We start from the raw sequence: 14,404 nt of genomic DNA on the forward strand, positions 1-14,404 counted from the left end.
ACTTGGAGCTTGTGCTACTTGAGATAGTTTTGAAAACTAGAAATCTCTAAAAGAAAATACCCCAAGCTGTTAGTGGGGTAGAATGAGTCAAGTTTTATATATACATGAGTGGGCTTCAAAAAGGTTTCAACCAAGCAGTTGATAGGTCTATAGGAGGAATAACAATACTAGTAAGGTATGCTCATCTTGGAATGGTTGTTCATTCAAGATCAAGGGGATAATGTTTGCCTCAGGGCAGAGTTGGAAGGGATGGGTAGCTGGATGGTATGGAAATGGAAACCACAGGGAGGGAGTGGGCTAGTTGTAGTTACATGGAGCAGAATACAGTCATTGAGATGAAATAAATGTATGGCTTGCTGAGTGTAAAGCTGATTATTCTATCTGCAAACCTCACTTCACAAAAAAAAAGTCTGTGGAAAAGATTCCATTATCTTTTCATTCCATTTTTCCCCACAAACTTTTTGAAGTCTCCCTCATATTTCTGCATTTGCATTTGCATAATGCATAATGCACTTGCATTATGGGGCACATTTATCATTCAAGGGAGCTTTAAATTTTTATGAAAAAAATCCATGATCTTTAATTCCATTTTTCCACAAAGTTTTGAAACTCCCTCATCTTTTTTATCAAGAAAAAAAAACCTGTAACTTTTGTGTTTTTAAGTTTAAAGTATTCCCAAACATAAATTTCAACTTCCATGTCAGGGAAATGATTCTCAGACTCTTCATTTGTGTGCTGTGACATCAAATCAAGATTTAAGTAATCTGAGGTCATTGTCTTAGCTGTAGTTCCTCCGGTATTGTCTCTGTGTGGCAGATATCTATTATCACAGACTCTGTTCTTATTGGTGTTAAGTGCCTTCGAGTTGGTTCTAACTCATAGCAATCTTGTATAGGGTTTCCAAGGAGTGGCTGGTGAGTTTGAACCACCGATCTTGTGATTCAAACTGACTTTGTGGTGAGTGCTTTATCCCACAGTGCCACACCAGGACTCCATCACAGACTCTAGAGATGCTGAATAATATATTCAGTTCCTCATAGCTCTCAGAAGACCCTCGGCTGGCATGACCAATGAATTTGCACTCCAGTATTTGCAAAAATTTAATCCCCAAAGGAATAAACCTTTAGGTTACTTCTGATGTTTCTAAGTAAATAATCACATTTTTCTCAAGTTTTGATATCAACTGGCTAATTTACCATTTAATTGCCAGTTCACTTTTGATTCTATAGTTAATTAATGATATTTGTTCTTTTCATTGAATACTTAGTAATGAAGTGTAAGGATTCAGAGATATTGTCTATACTATTTTAAGGTTCTTTAAAATAGCATTTCTCCTTATCAGTGCCTCTTGGTAGCCTTCTTTTGTTCGTGTCAAAGTCTGTGGCTGGGAGATAAAGCTTACACTTGGTTCTGTTTACATCAAGGCAGCTATTTTGTACTTACTCTTTGAGTACTGAGAAGAGAAATCCCCGACCGTGGGCTACTGGCATTTATAAGACTGATGCGTAGATAGCTGTGATCACCAAGCTACATCATTCAACATGAGAGCACGAAAATAAGTCTTAATGTGACTTCTTATTTTATCTTAATTTCTAAATTGAATTGTTTATGAACTCAAAAAAAAGCTAATTCTTAGGAAAACCATTTCCCTTCAAAACGAAACTACAAGTTCCTAATGCCTACATTCTTTGTTTATGTGGATTTCTTTATAGACTGATTGGGTCTGAATGACATTCCAGACCCACATGAACATAACTGAGTTGTAGCCATTGGCGCAATGCAACATTCAATCCTAACTTCCAAGATCTGCCCTTAGAGTCTTGAGTCAACCTGAAGATCTAAGAAACCCAGTTTTCTAAGCAGAATCACTTTTTTTTTCAAGGAGAGAAGGGCAATCCAGGATTTCTGGGACCAATTGGACCTCCAGGACCAACTGGACCTCCAGGACCACCTGGTAAACACTCTTCTTTACGTCTGCTATGAGTCGGAATCAACTTGACGTAAATGGATGAGGGCAGTGAGGCGGTCCCGGCCCATGGAGATACGGTAACCCCTCAATGAAACCATCCTCTTGGTCTCATGTTTCTGTTGATAGGTAAACGTGGAGACCCTGGCATGCTTACGATCATCTCCCTTCCAGGAAGCCCAGGACCTCCTGGCCAACCTGGAGGACCAGGGATGCAAGGAGAACCTGGATCACCAGGGCCACCAGGAAACCCAGGTGTGGAACTGAGAGCATGGAGTTGAACTTTTAGGAAACGGTGGGCCCAATATACCTGTAAAGTGCCCTGCAAGCAAATGATGCAACTTCACAGAAAATGTTCAACATGAATGCATTCTCATAATCCATCTTAGCTGTGCATTCATTTTGCCCTTCATCAGCAAATAACAGGCCTTGAAATCTCTTGAAAACAGATGCATATAGCATTAACTTGAGTACATATAAACAGCTTAAGGCTCTGTATTTTTTTATTAAGTTATTAGTATTATGTCCATTGCCCCTCACAATTATAGTCTTGGAGTACCAGCTATTTGTAAAGGATTGTATGAGTAAGGTTGAATTCTTCCAATTTATGATTTCCAGGCACTTGATATCGCATAAGGAAGAGCAGCAGATACAAATGCATATTTACTGTTAGGAAATCTTTTCAAAACACTCGTGTTTGGGAACGAAACTCACCCTGTTTTAGAAATGTATCATATTGTAGTAGACTTCTAAATGAAACTAATAGTCTGTAGGTTTGCCTAAATCAACTGAGAGATAAGAGAGCTATTCCTTACTGCCTTTATCACTAAGTACGTGAAGGGAGTGAATGCTGGAAATGCGTAAACCAAAACAGCAGTACAATTTTAAACTATTTAGCCCTGATGATGCAATGGTAAGCACTGAACTGTTGACCAAGAAGTCAGCAGTTTTGCCTCTCAGGAGAAAAATGTGACATTCTGCTTTCATGAAGATTTACAGCCTGGGATGCCCTATGCAGTTCTGCTCTGTCCTCTACAGTCACTCGGAGTCAGGACTGACTTGGAGGAAGTGGGTCTTGGTTTATTCATATAGTCACAGTTCATGTTTTAACTGGGAAGTGGAGTTCATAAGCTGGGTGACCATCCATCCCAGTTTGCCCTGAACTGAGGAGTTTCCCAGGATTTCCATTGCTGAAAGTGCTGAAGTCTCAGGTGAACTGGGATGATTGGCCACCCTCACATTCATCCTGTCTGAATAATTCCACATCTTGTTGGCTTTTACCTAGGACCCTGCGGGCCACCAGGTGAGCCAGGCAAGGATGGAAAACCTGGAACTCCAGGACCCGCTGGAGAAGAGGGCCACAAAGGTTCTAAAGGAGAAAAAGGTAAACACCTGGCTTGGTCTCCTCTCTGAAGCAGTGTTGCTCTGAGATCAGACTAGTCTTATTGGTGTTTATGGAAACAAGGGGCATCTTCATGTTCCAGTCGGTGCTATTCAAAGCATGCTCAAAGTCAAAACCAGTTGTTCAGTGGGGAAACAATGTGACTGGGTGGAATTCAAATACTGCTGTTACTATTCGGTGCCATTGAGTTGGTCCACAGTGGCCCCATGTATGAATGAATGAAACACCCCTCAGCCCTGTGTTTTGTAGAATCCTTTGATTCTTCAGATTTCCTTCTAGGATGTTATCTTAAGAAAACAACTGAAAAAAATGTAAAATGAAGTATCTACAAGATGCTCATTATGAAACTAAATTAAGTATATTCATTAGTTGGGAATTCACCGATTTACATAGTAAACCATACTTTGGACTGTGTGCAAATGGTGAGTTGTTGTTGTTGTGAGGTGCTATGGAGTGTGCCCAGACTCATAGTGACCCCAAGCACAATGGAACACCATCCTGCCCAGTCCTGTGCCAACCTGACACCCTCATACTCATTGTGAGGTTTGAGTCCATTGTCGCTGTCACTGTGTCTGTCTATCTCTTTGAGGGTCTTCCTCGTCTTCACTGACCCTCCACTTAACCAAGCATGATGTCCTTCTCCAGGGACTGATCCCTCCTGACAACATATCCAAAGTGTGAGAGATGCAGTCTCATCATTCTGGCTTCTAAGGAGCATTCTGGCTGTACTTCTTCTGAGACAGATTTGGTCTTTCTTTGGGCAGTCCATAGTACTTTCAATATTCTTCACCAACACCATAATTCAAATGTATCGATTCTTCTTTTGCCTTCCTTATTCATTGTCCAGCTTTCATATGCTTATGAAGCAATGGAAAATACCATGGCTTGGGGCAGGTGCACCTTATCCTGAATTTCAGGAGACCGAAAAAGCTGATAATGTTGGGATTTTTTTAAAACCCCTTGTTGAGAATCCTGACTTTTGAGTCAGGACTAAACTGGGGCACGGCCTGAGTCCCACGGCATGGTTGTTCGTGGCCAGCAAGTGTGGCATTGCCCTTGACACTGTGGGCCCCAAATCCACACATCGGTCTTTCCTGTTTTTTCTTAGGGACCATGGGCCACATTGGGTTGGGGTGGGGATGAGGGGGCGGTGGTGGCAGAAAAGGATAGGGTGATGGTGGTGAACAATACCAATATCAAAAGCAAGAACTATTTGATTGAAAAAGAAAGAAGAGGGGAACAGGAGGAAGGGGAGTAGGGGGAGCTCACTGGTCCATATATAGAAAGGGACAGATGTCTATTAGCTTATTATACAACAACACAAAAAAACACTGACTATGAAAACCACGTGCTTCATTTTATGTCGTGAAAGTAGAAGAAACTACAATGACAATTGCCTTTTCTGTGTTTAGGTACCTTTCTAATTGATCAGAAACTATCTTGAAATTGGCACCTTTGAGAAGAATTTTTTTGATTGTTTCTTGAGTTTATCGAAACTCTAAGTAATGTTTTCATTATCCACTATCATAGACTCCTGGTGTGGTGCTGTAGGATGAGCACTGAAACGAAAGGTCGATTTGAAACATAGGGTCAGCGGTTCAAACTCACCAGCTGCTCCTCAGAAACCCTATCCAGGGTTGCTGTGAGTCAGAACCAACTTAACAACAATCATAGAGTTTAGGAGTCCCTGGGTGGCAAAACTGGTTAAGCTTTCAGCTACTAGCCTACAAGCTGGCAGTTAGAATCCACCTAGAGGTGCCTTGAAAGAACGACCTGGTGTTTTACATCCAAAAAAAATCATAGCCCTTGAAAACCTTTTGGAGCACAGTTAGAATTCTGTGAGTTTGGAATCGAGTCCTTGGCAACTGTGTTTCTTAGTGTGTTTTTTCGGTTATTGTTGCTTTTTAATCATAGAGTTTCAAACTGCAGTTGTCTGATTTTGTTTGAGAGGACACATTGATGTATTCATAAGCGATGGTTCTAAGACCAGGTGCAGAGCAAAGTAGGAGGCATGACAGGGGGACACAAATGTAAAGAAGGTCTGAGTCTGTTTCAGTCGCTCATGATATTAAGATACACACAGATACCTATGATTCTATGTCTTGTGAGATAAGTATGTGAAGATTTAATCATATTGTTTATATGTTTAGTCAGTCACTGCTTAAGAACTGCTCTCTATATTTGAAACTTCAGAGATGTACATAAACATTTCAGTTACATGAGGACTTTGGGCAAGGGGACAGCTTTGACAATGTTAAAGATGTGAGACTCCTGGGTGCTGCATTTATTATGTGCTTTTTACAGGACCACCTGGATCCGATGGGGCGCCAGGTTTAAAGGGGAGACAGGGAGACGTTGGATCGCCTGCAACTAGAACAGCAATGAGAGGCTTTATCTTCACTCGACACAGCCAAACAACAGCTGTCCCTTCGTGTCCAGAAGGGACAGAGCCACTCTACAGTGGTTTTTCTTTCCTTTTCGTACAAGGAAATGAGCACGCCCATGGACAAGACCTTGGTAATTTCCCTGTTCTAGATTTCATTTTGTTCCATATGCAGATTGTTCTTTTTCTAGCCTGAAGTAAAGTAGAAATCGCCTTGACTATGTTAACAGCACTTGGTAAAGAGAGAAATAAAACAACACTGGCTTAATGTAATTTTCTTTCTCTCTGGCTTAATGTCAGAACCCTGGGGGTGTCACATTTTTCCCTGGACCTTCTCGCCCTGGGGGGGCGGGGGGGGCGGCTAACAAATTAGTCCCACTGAGTCACCGCTTCTCAGTCACATACAAACAATAAGTATTCACTCAGAAGCTCTTTATTGCAAAGTGCATCTGTTTCTGCAAGTGGTGAACAACACCTAGTACACTTGGGAAGCATAGATCAAGTAGAGAGAGAAGCAGGCCTGTTTCCCCAAGTGGAGAAGATCCTGTGGGCTTGGGATACATTGGCGTATAAAGGTATGAGGTCTCCTTCTCCAAGACTGGATTAATACATATTGATTAGAAGGAGGAGCGATCTGTTGAATATTCATTGAGTTTTAGTAAAGGGGAGCAGGCTTCTTAGAAATGGAGAGCCTTCTGCAGTTGGCACCTCTGAGCGCTGTCTTCTTGGTTGTCTGCCTGTGACCAGCTGATTCTCTCTGTGGGTTCCCGGTCCTAATTCCCTTATCTCTGTCTCCAAGCCATTCCTCTCAATGTTACTATTCTTGTTGGACTAGAGATGTCCTCCGCCCTTTCTTGATCCCTGTCTAGTAGGAGAGGACTCAGGCAAAAGGGTGAATATGAAGCCAGGGTAAGAGAGGCCCAGGGCCCCGGGGTCCTAACCTGTGAACAATGCACTATGTGTTGGGCTGCTAACTGCAAAGTCAGTGGTTCAAACCCACCAGTTGTGCCACAGAGCAAGATAAGGCTGTCCCTATAAATACCAAAACCCAAAGGAACAGCTCTCCTCTGTCCTATAGGGTTGCTATGGGTCAGAACCAACTGGTAGCAGTGGAGTTTTTCTTGGGGGTTTGGCCTGATGTCTGATTTCCATTCTGGAATATGAAGATATGTGAATATCCATCTAATCTGTTTTATCCAGTACAGCTTTCAGTTCAACCACCTGTCTGCTTTTTCAATCCTAAGAGAAATGTCATTTCTAAAGCTCTATCTGGTAGCGTAAAGGAGCTCTGGTAGCGTAGTGGTTACGAATCGGGCTGCGAACCTCAAGGTCAGCAGTTCGAAACTACCAGCCGTCCCGCGGGAGAAAGATGAGGCTTTCTGCTCCCATAAAGATTTACAGCCTCGGAAACCCTGTACAGGGTCACTATGAGTCGGAACCGACTCCACGGCACTTAACAACAACCACAACTATCTGGTAGTGTGGTGGCTGCAAGTCAGGCTGCTACCCTCAAGGTCAGCAGTTCGAAACTACCAGCAGAAAGATGAGGCTTTCTGCTCCTGTAAAGATTGACAGGGTTGCTGGGAGTCGGAACCGACTCCAAGGCACACCACCACCACTACCATCAGGTCATTAGCTGTTAGCTACATGTGAATACCTGGTAATTCTGTTGATGTTTTCAAGTCAATTCCAACTCACAGCGACCCCATAGTTTGAAGCAAAAACACTGTCCCAGTCAGCCTGTTGTGTTGTTGTGTTGTCAGGTGCCATCGAGTTGGAACCGACTCATAGCGACCCCATGCACAGAACGAAACAATGTCCAATCCTGGGCCAACCTCACTACCGCTTCCACACTTGACCCCATCAATGATGCCACCTGGCTGATCCATCTCGTTAGGGGTCTTCCTCTTTTTCTCTGACCCTCCATCTTACCCAGCATGACAGCCTTCTCCAGTGACTGTTTCCTCCGGACTGTTTCCCCAGTCAACCTAGAAAAACCCATTGTTGTGAAGCTGATTCCAGCCCAGAGTGACCCTACAGGACAGAGTGGACCTGCCCTTTGGGTTTCCAAGGCTGTAAGTCTTTAAGGAAGCAGACTGTGACATCTTTCTCCTGAAGAGCATCTGTTCTCAGTTAGCAGCCAAGCACTTAATTGCTGTGTCATGAGGGCTCCCTAAGCTGACCCCTATTCTAGACTGATTAGAAAGGTCCACAGTAACTAGTAAGGGTGGGGAAAAGGGAGATGTGTTTGCCCACTGGATCTTTGATTTCTGTCATTCTTGAAAGTTTTCAATGCCGCATTTGGAAATAAGTGTCTTGTGTTATCGTTGCCATAGGTCGTGTTTTAATTAGCATCTGTCTCATAATGATTCTCAAAATCATTTCATTCCTAAAAGTGAGCCCCATGCTGCTGTTTTATCAGGAACTCTGGGCAGCTGCCTGCAGCGCTTTACCACCATGCCGTTCTTATTCTGTAACATCCACAATGTGTGCAATTTTGCGTCTCGAAACGACTATTCATACTGGCTGTCAACGCCAGCCCTGATGCCGGAGGACATGGCTCCAATCACTGGCAGGGCCCTAGAGCCTTACATCAGCAGGTAAGACTCCAGGGTTTCTTTTGGGAAGGGACTAGGTGAGTTGCTTGGCTTGGATTAGAATGTGAGCGACTCTCCATGGTGCCAAGAGTGGTCATACCACCCTGGTCTTTTTGTGCCTTGTTCCAGATGCACTGTCTGCGAAGGGCCTGCGGTCACCATAGCCATTCACAGCCAGACCACCGACATTCCCCCGTGTCCCGCGGGCTGGATTCCTCTCTGGAAAGGATTTTCTTTTATAATGGTAAGGGGCAAAGGAACTGCAGACGCCCCGCTGGATCTTATGTTGGTGTTATTGTGCCGTCCAGGGGGTTACCACTCATAATGACCTTGTATAGGGTTTCTGAGATGCTGCTGGTGAGTTTGAAGCACTGACCTTGCGGTTAGCAGTCCAGTGCTTATTCTACAGCACTACATCAGGATCGGATCTAAGACAGGATAAAATGTGGTCCCTAGGGATGGTATGCAACAGGCCATGGGTCAAACCCAAAACCTACTGCCATCAAGTTGATTGTAACTCATGTCCACACTGTACGTCTTTAGGGAAGCAGACAGCTGTAGCTTTCTTCCTTGGAGCAGTGGGTGCATTTAGAATCCCAACCTTGCAGAGAGCAGACTGAATCACCAGGCCATGGAGAGTTAGCCCACTGAATCACTTAGCCCACTGAATCACCAGGCCATGGAGAGTGACTTGGAAAGCTACAAATACACTTTTCTATTTTTTTTTTTTTTTTACTTAAGTAAGTTAATTTGCGGGGTAAATAGTGGAGCATTTTAAAAACAATCAACTTCTCAAAATGAAATTACCACCCAAATTCTAAATAAAGACAGGTGAGTAGTAAGGAGCATTGTTGGTACTGTGGGTTAGGCATTGGGCTGCTAAACACAAGGTTGATGGTTCAAACTCACCAGCTGCTCTGTGGGAGAAAGACAAGGCTGTAAGGATTTACAGTCTTAGAAACTCTAAACAGGGTAGCTGTGAGTAGGCATCAAAATGATGGCAATGGGTTTGAGTTTTGGTATGGATGAATGTTATTGTTGCTAAGTGTCGCCGAGTCAGTTATGACCCTAGCGACCCTGTATAGGGTTTCAGAGGAGCATCTGGTGAGCTTGAACCGCCAACCTTGCAATTCAAACCAACCTTGCCGTCCAGCGCATTAACCTGCAGCATATAGTTGTTGTTGTTGTTGTTGAGTACTGTGGAGTCCGTTCTGACTCACAGTGATCCTGCACAGGGTTTCCAAGGCTATAAATCTTTACGGGAGCAGAAAGCCTCATCTTTCTCCCGTGGAACGGCTGGTAGTTTCGAACTGCTGACCTTGAGGTTCGCAGCCCGATTCGTAACCACTACGCTACCAGAGCTCCTTAATTACTGGTAATGGAAGGCTTATTTTTTCTGTGGCAGCTACATTCTCTGTTAATCTTTATGATAACCCTGCCAGCTAATTACTATCATCCCAGTGTGGTGCTGTGGGTTAATACGCCAGACTACAAAGCCGTTTGAACTGCAAGGTCGGCGGTTCAAGCTCACCAGCTGCTCCTTGGAAACCCTACACAGGGTTGCTGTGGGTTAGAATCAATTTGACAACACTTGACAACAACAACAACAACAACACTTTTATAAGGGGAGCATAGTGGCTCTGTAGGATAAACACTGGACTGTGAACCAGTCGCTCCCCGGGAGAAAGATGAGACTTTCTGTTGCCGTAAAGGTTTACAGCCTCGGAAACCTCAGATACCCTCTCCAGGGTCACTATGAGCTAGAACTGACTCGACGGCACATTTTGCAAAGAAGAAAACTGATATTAAGTCCTTTCTCCAGCATGCCACCACTATTAAATGGCAAAGCTAGGATTCCAACCCAGGGCTTTGAGCTTATACATAAGGAGCCCTGGAGGTACTGTATGTGGGCTAAATGTCAGGCTGCTAACTGAAAGTCACTTCATAAAACTGACAGCCTTGGAAAGCCAAGGGAGCACTTCTACTCTGTTCTAGAAGGTTGCTATGAGTTTGAACCAACTCAGTGGCAGCGAGGTTTTGGTCTTGGTTTCATCTTTATGGATGTAGAGCACCAGATATGTCTTATGCAGTGCCAGGGGGTGGGTATAAACCACCAACCTTTAGGTTACTTGCTGTTGTTAAGTCCCATCAAGTCAATTCCAACTCACGGTGACCCCTTATATGGTAAGTTTGAAGCAGTGACGTTGAGGTTGGCTTATCCTACAGCGCCACACCAGGTTAGGAGTGCAAACTATGTATACCACCTAAGAAATAAAGTCTTAGCAAGCCTGTGTAAAGAAAGTACAAGAAATTGTTTCATTATAAATAGAGATTTGCCGCATACATGAAGTTTAATGCTTTCTGCTTTTCTTTTCTCATATTACAAAAAAGAAAGAATTCAAGCATTGAATCTCTGAACTGCAATGGACGCTGTTTTAATTCTTTCATCTTTATTATCATAGTTCAGAAGTGCAGGTTCGGAGGGTGCTGGACAAGCACTGGCCTCCCCTGGCTCCTGCCTGGAAGAATTCCGAGCCAGTCCCTTTATAGAATGTCATGGAAGAGGAACCTGTAGCTTCTATTCAAATTCCTACAGTTTCTGGCTGGCTTCTTTAAACCCAGAGAGAATGTTCAGGTAACTATCAGAGTTAAACTATTCGAGCGCGGGTAGTTTTGCTTTACCTCTGTCTTGGTGTGCTGGGAGCTGTGCTGTTGAGTTGTTCTGACTCATAGTGACCCTGTGGAGGGTTTCCAAGGAGCAGCTGGTGGAATCGAACCACCAACCTTTCAGTTCGAATCAACCTTGTGGTCCAGTGCCTATCCTACAGCGCCATACCAGTACTCACACTGAAATTCCTATGTTGTTGTTGTTGTTGTCATGTGCCGAGGAGTCGGTTCCGACTCAGAGAGACCCTGTACAGGGTTTCCAAGGCTATAAATCTTTACGGGAGCAGGAAGCCTCATCTTTCTCCCGCGGAACAGCTGGTAGTGTCAATCTGCTGACCTTGAGGTTCACAGCCCGATTCGTAACCACTACGCTACCAGAGCTCACACTGAAATCCCTCTACACCTATGAAACTGTTGAATTTGGCACTTCCTGCTTACCAGCAGGTAGCCAGGGTAACGTATTACTGTGCTCAGAAATACACAGAGGCAAAATATATATCTTTATCATCAACACACATATTTAATATTTGCAAATGGGTTCGATAGTAAGTTGCAGAATAAAAATCACAAAGTGGTCTCATCTTGACTGAGTGTACTGCAGGATTGTGAATAATATAGACTACTTAAAGGATGGGAATCATTTTTATTTAAAAAGAAAAAAAGGATGATGAATACTTTTGCTTCAAGGACTGTGTCTCCATAGTGCTGCTGGCATCTAAATAAAATGATGAAACATTGCTATGTATGCCTTTTGGTGACTACAGTGGCTGCACATGCTAAGTACTGGACTGTGAACCACAAGGTCAGCGGTTCAAGTCCATCAGCCAGTCAGTGGAAGAACGATGGGGCTTTCTGCTCTTGGAAAGGTTTTTAAAGCGTCAGAAGCCCTATACAGGGTTACAATGAATCATAACTGATTCAACAGCAATTAACAACAGCAGCATGTATACCTTTTCAGAAAGATGTTTCTGGAATCCATTTCTTTCCTGCCATACATTTTAGATGAGCTACAATATTCATAAATAAAATTAAGACTCAACAAATTTTCTCTTTATATCCATAAATAAACAAGACTTTCTGTTACTTCAGAAAACCTATTCCATCAACGGTGAAGGCTGGGGAGTTAGAGAAGATAATAAGCCGATGCCAGGTGTGCATGAAGACAAGACATTGAAGACAATACAGAAAGCTAAACTGTTTCTTTTATTCATCCTAAATGATCAAGTAATGCCACAGAACATGCATTTATTTAGGAATGCTGGAATCAGAGGATAGCTAGCCCTCTGTGGTTGTTTTGTACAAAGTTTCCATTTGTTTCTCCGCCCAACATAGTGTTTCTCTCCAAGTACTGTGATTGTAAACTCTCTAATTGGTGCTGTTTGGGAGCCTCCTGGGGTGAGGCAACACTTTGTCCACAAAATAAATCCACTGAAATTGTATTCCATTTCCAGCCAACACACTACCTAGAATGTATAATGTGTGGGTGCTACATGTTAATAGCTATTTGCTCTACTAGATCCCCAACATCTGTCTTCTTCCATTCTAGTGGTTAGGAACCAGAGAGGCTAAGTCAGTTTGAGATCATCCCTGCCCTTCCAGGAACTTTAGCCCCTAAGAGAGAAGTCGGTGGGAACAAGTGACGTGGTACCACAACAGCCTGAATAGAACTTAAGTGTTTGAGGAAACACAGAGTTGAAATTTGTAGAATTTCTGAGATTTGTAAAATTTCTGAGGCTTGTTTCCAAACATATCCAAGATGGAAACCAAAAGGAAGTTTCTGAACGGAACCATAGTAGCCTTGGAAATCCTGTATGGTTTTGCTTTGAAGGTTCTTTGGTTGTTTATTGAATTCCCTTCACTGCAGCTGGTATGGCGCTGTGGGTCAGCACTGGACTGCAAACCACAAGGTCAGCAGTTATGGGAACCGACTTGACTTGATGGCTCTTAACAACAACAACACTGAGACTAGATACAATGTTTATACTTAACTTCACTGTAATAGGATGTTTGTACAAACATACTCAGGCTTGTACCTAACTTCCACCTCTCTTTTATCCATCTACCCACCTCTGTTTCTATAACTGTTTGTACTTACCTGATAGAACAGAGTAGTTTAGCAATCTCCCGATGAACTAAAGGCATTTGTTGATTTGCCAGCCTCTAAATAGTGCCTCTTTGCTATAAATCCCCCATGTACCTTCCATGTATTTACTAATTTATTTTCTTCTTCTTCCTGGACATTTTCCTTCCTAAAACATGTTTTCCTTTAATGGTATGTATGCTTACAAGCTCCATTGAAAGAGTCAACTGTATGAAAGTCTGAATGTGAAAAACTGTATGATTTGGCAGCTAGCTGCATGCCTTCATACTTGCTTTTAGGTGTGTTGCACATTTCCAAGCTTGTTGTTGTTGTTGTTGTTGTTACATGCCATTGAGTCAGTTCTGATTCCTAGCGACCCCGTGCACAACAGAACAAAACACTGTCCAAGGTTGGTCATGGTTGTGTGGTGTTCCGTCAGCAGCAACTCATAGCAACCCTGTATAAGGTTTCCAAGGCTGTTGGTCTTTATAGGAGCAAAATACCTCATCTTCCTCCCTTGGAACAGCTGGTGGATTCAAACTGCTGACCTTGTGGTAACCCACTATACCACCAGAGCTCCTTCTGCCCAAGTTTAGTTTCTGCTAATTCATTCAATTTAACAAGTGTTTTATTCAGTACCAATTCTTCTCCCAGGTGCTATGCTAAATTATAGGGTTAACAAGGAAGGGAGAGAAAAAAAAACAGGAGAGAGAGACACTTGTTTCTGATTTCATATCCCTGAAAATGTAGTAAATTGTTTTCTCACCTTAAGAATCTCAGATATGAGTTGCATTTCCCCCCCCCCTTCTTCTTTATTTGTTAACATTCATTATTTTTATCATCATCGTTTATAAACCCAATTTAAGGTTTAAAAATAAGATCTATGCCTTGGGATGACTCACAATTTCTAACTTCTCTTAGGAATTGTAGAAGCCAACCTCTACACAATGTTGAGAAAACAGAGATCAACAAAACCTTAAAAACCATCTATACTAGATGATAGCGTGAGTTGAGGAGTCCCGGGGGCCGGGCATCATGGGACAGTGTTCTGAGAAGAACTCTTGATCCACATGGATGGAGTTTGTGGTGCTATTATTTACATTCAGGTCCTGGCTTCACTTGGAAAGTAAAAATACATATGGCCCCAAATTCCAGCACAGGTGGGGGGACCCTGGTCATCATTCTTCACTGCTTACGTGAGTTTCACATTTAACTCAAAGGGCAGTGTTTCACTTAAATTTGACTTAGCTTCACCTAATATTAATACTTTGGGGTTCTAAAAATGCCCTTTTTCTATTTGTAAGCACTG

The 14,404-nt window shown here is 42.9% G+C and overlaps 1 protein-coding gene across 1 annotated transcript in view; it reads left to right on the forward strand.

The window, feature by feature from the left end:
- Window positions 1–12,189, forward strand: part of COL4A3 (collagen, type IV, alpha 3 (Goodpasture antigen)) — a 187,392-nt gene extending 175,203 nt beyond the window's left edge. The window contains exons 45-52 of the mRNA XM_006861902.1: window positions 1,883–1,954; window positions 2,096–2,221; window positions 3,252–3,350; window positions 5,673–5,885; window positions 8,174–8,351; window positions 8,478–8,592; window positions 10,811–10,983; window positions 12,105–12,189. Of these exons, the coding sequence (XP_006861964.1) occupies window positions 1,883–1,954; window positions 2,096–2,221; window positions 3,252–3,350; window positions 5,673–5,885; window positions 8,174–8,351; window positions 8,478–8,592; window positions 10,811–10,983; window positions 12,105–12,189 (1,061 nt within the window). The remainder of the gene's footprint in view (window positions 1–1,882; window positions 1,955–2,095; window positions 2,222–3,251; window positions 3,351–5,672; window positions 5,886–8,173; window positions 8,352–8,477; window positions 8,593–10,810; window positions 10,984–12,104) is intronic.
- The last annotated feature ends 2,215 nt before the right edge of the window (window positions 12,190–14,404 follow it).

Source organism: Chrysochloris asiatica, unplaced genomic scaffold (genome assembly GCF_000296735.1).
Source record: "Chrysochloris asiatica unplaced genomic scaffold, ChrAsi1.0 scaffold00044, whole genome shotgun sequence".
Classification (NCBI taxonomy): domain Eukaryota; kingdom Metazoa; phylum Chordata; class Mammalia; order Afrosoricida; family Chrysochloridae; genus Chrysochloris; species Chrysochloris asiatica.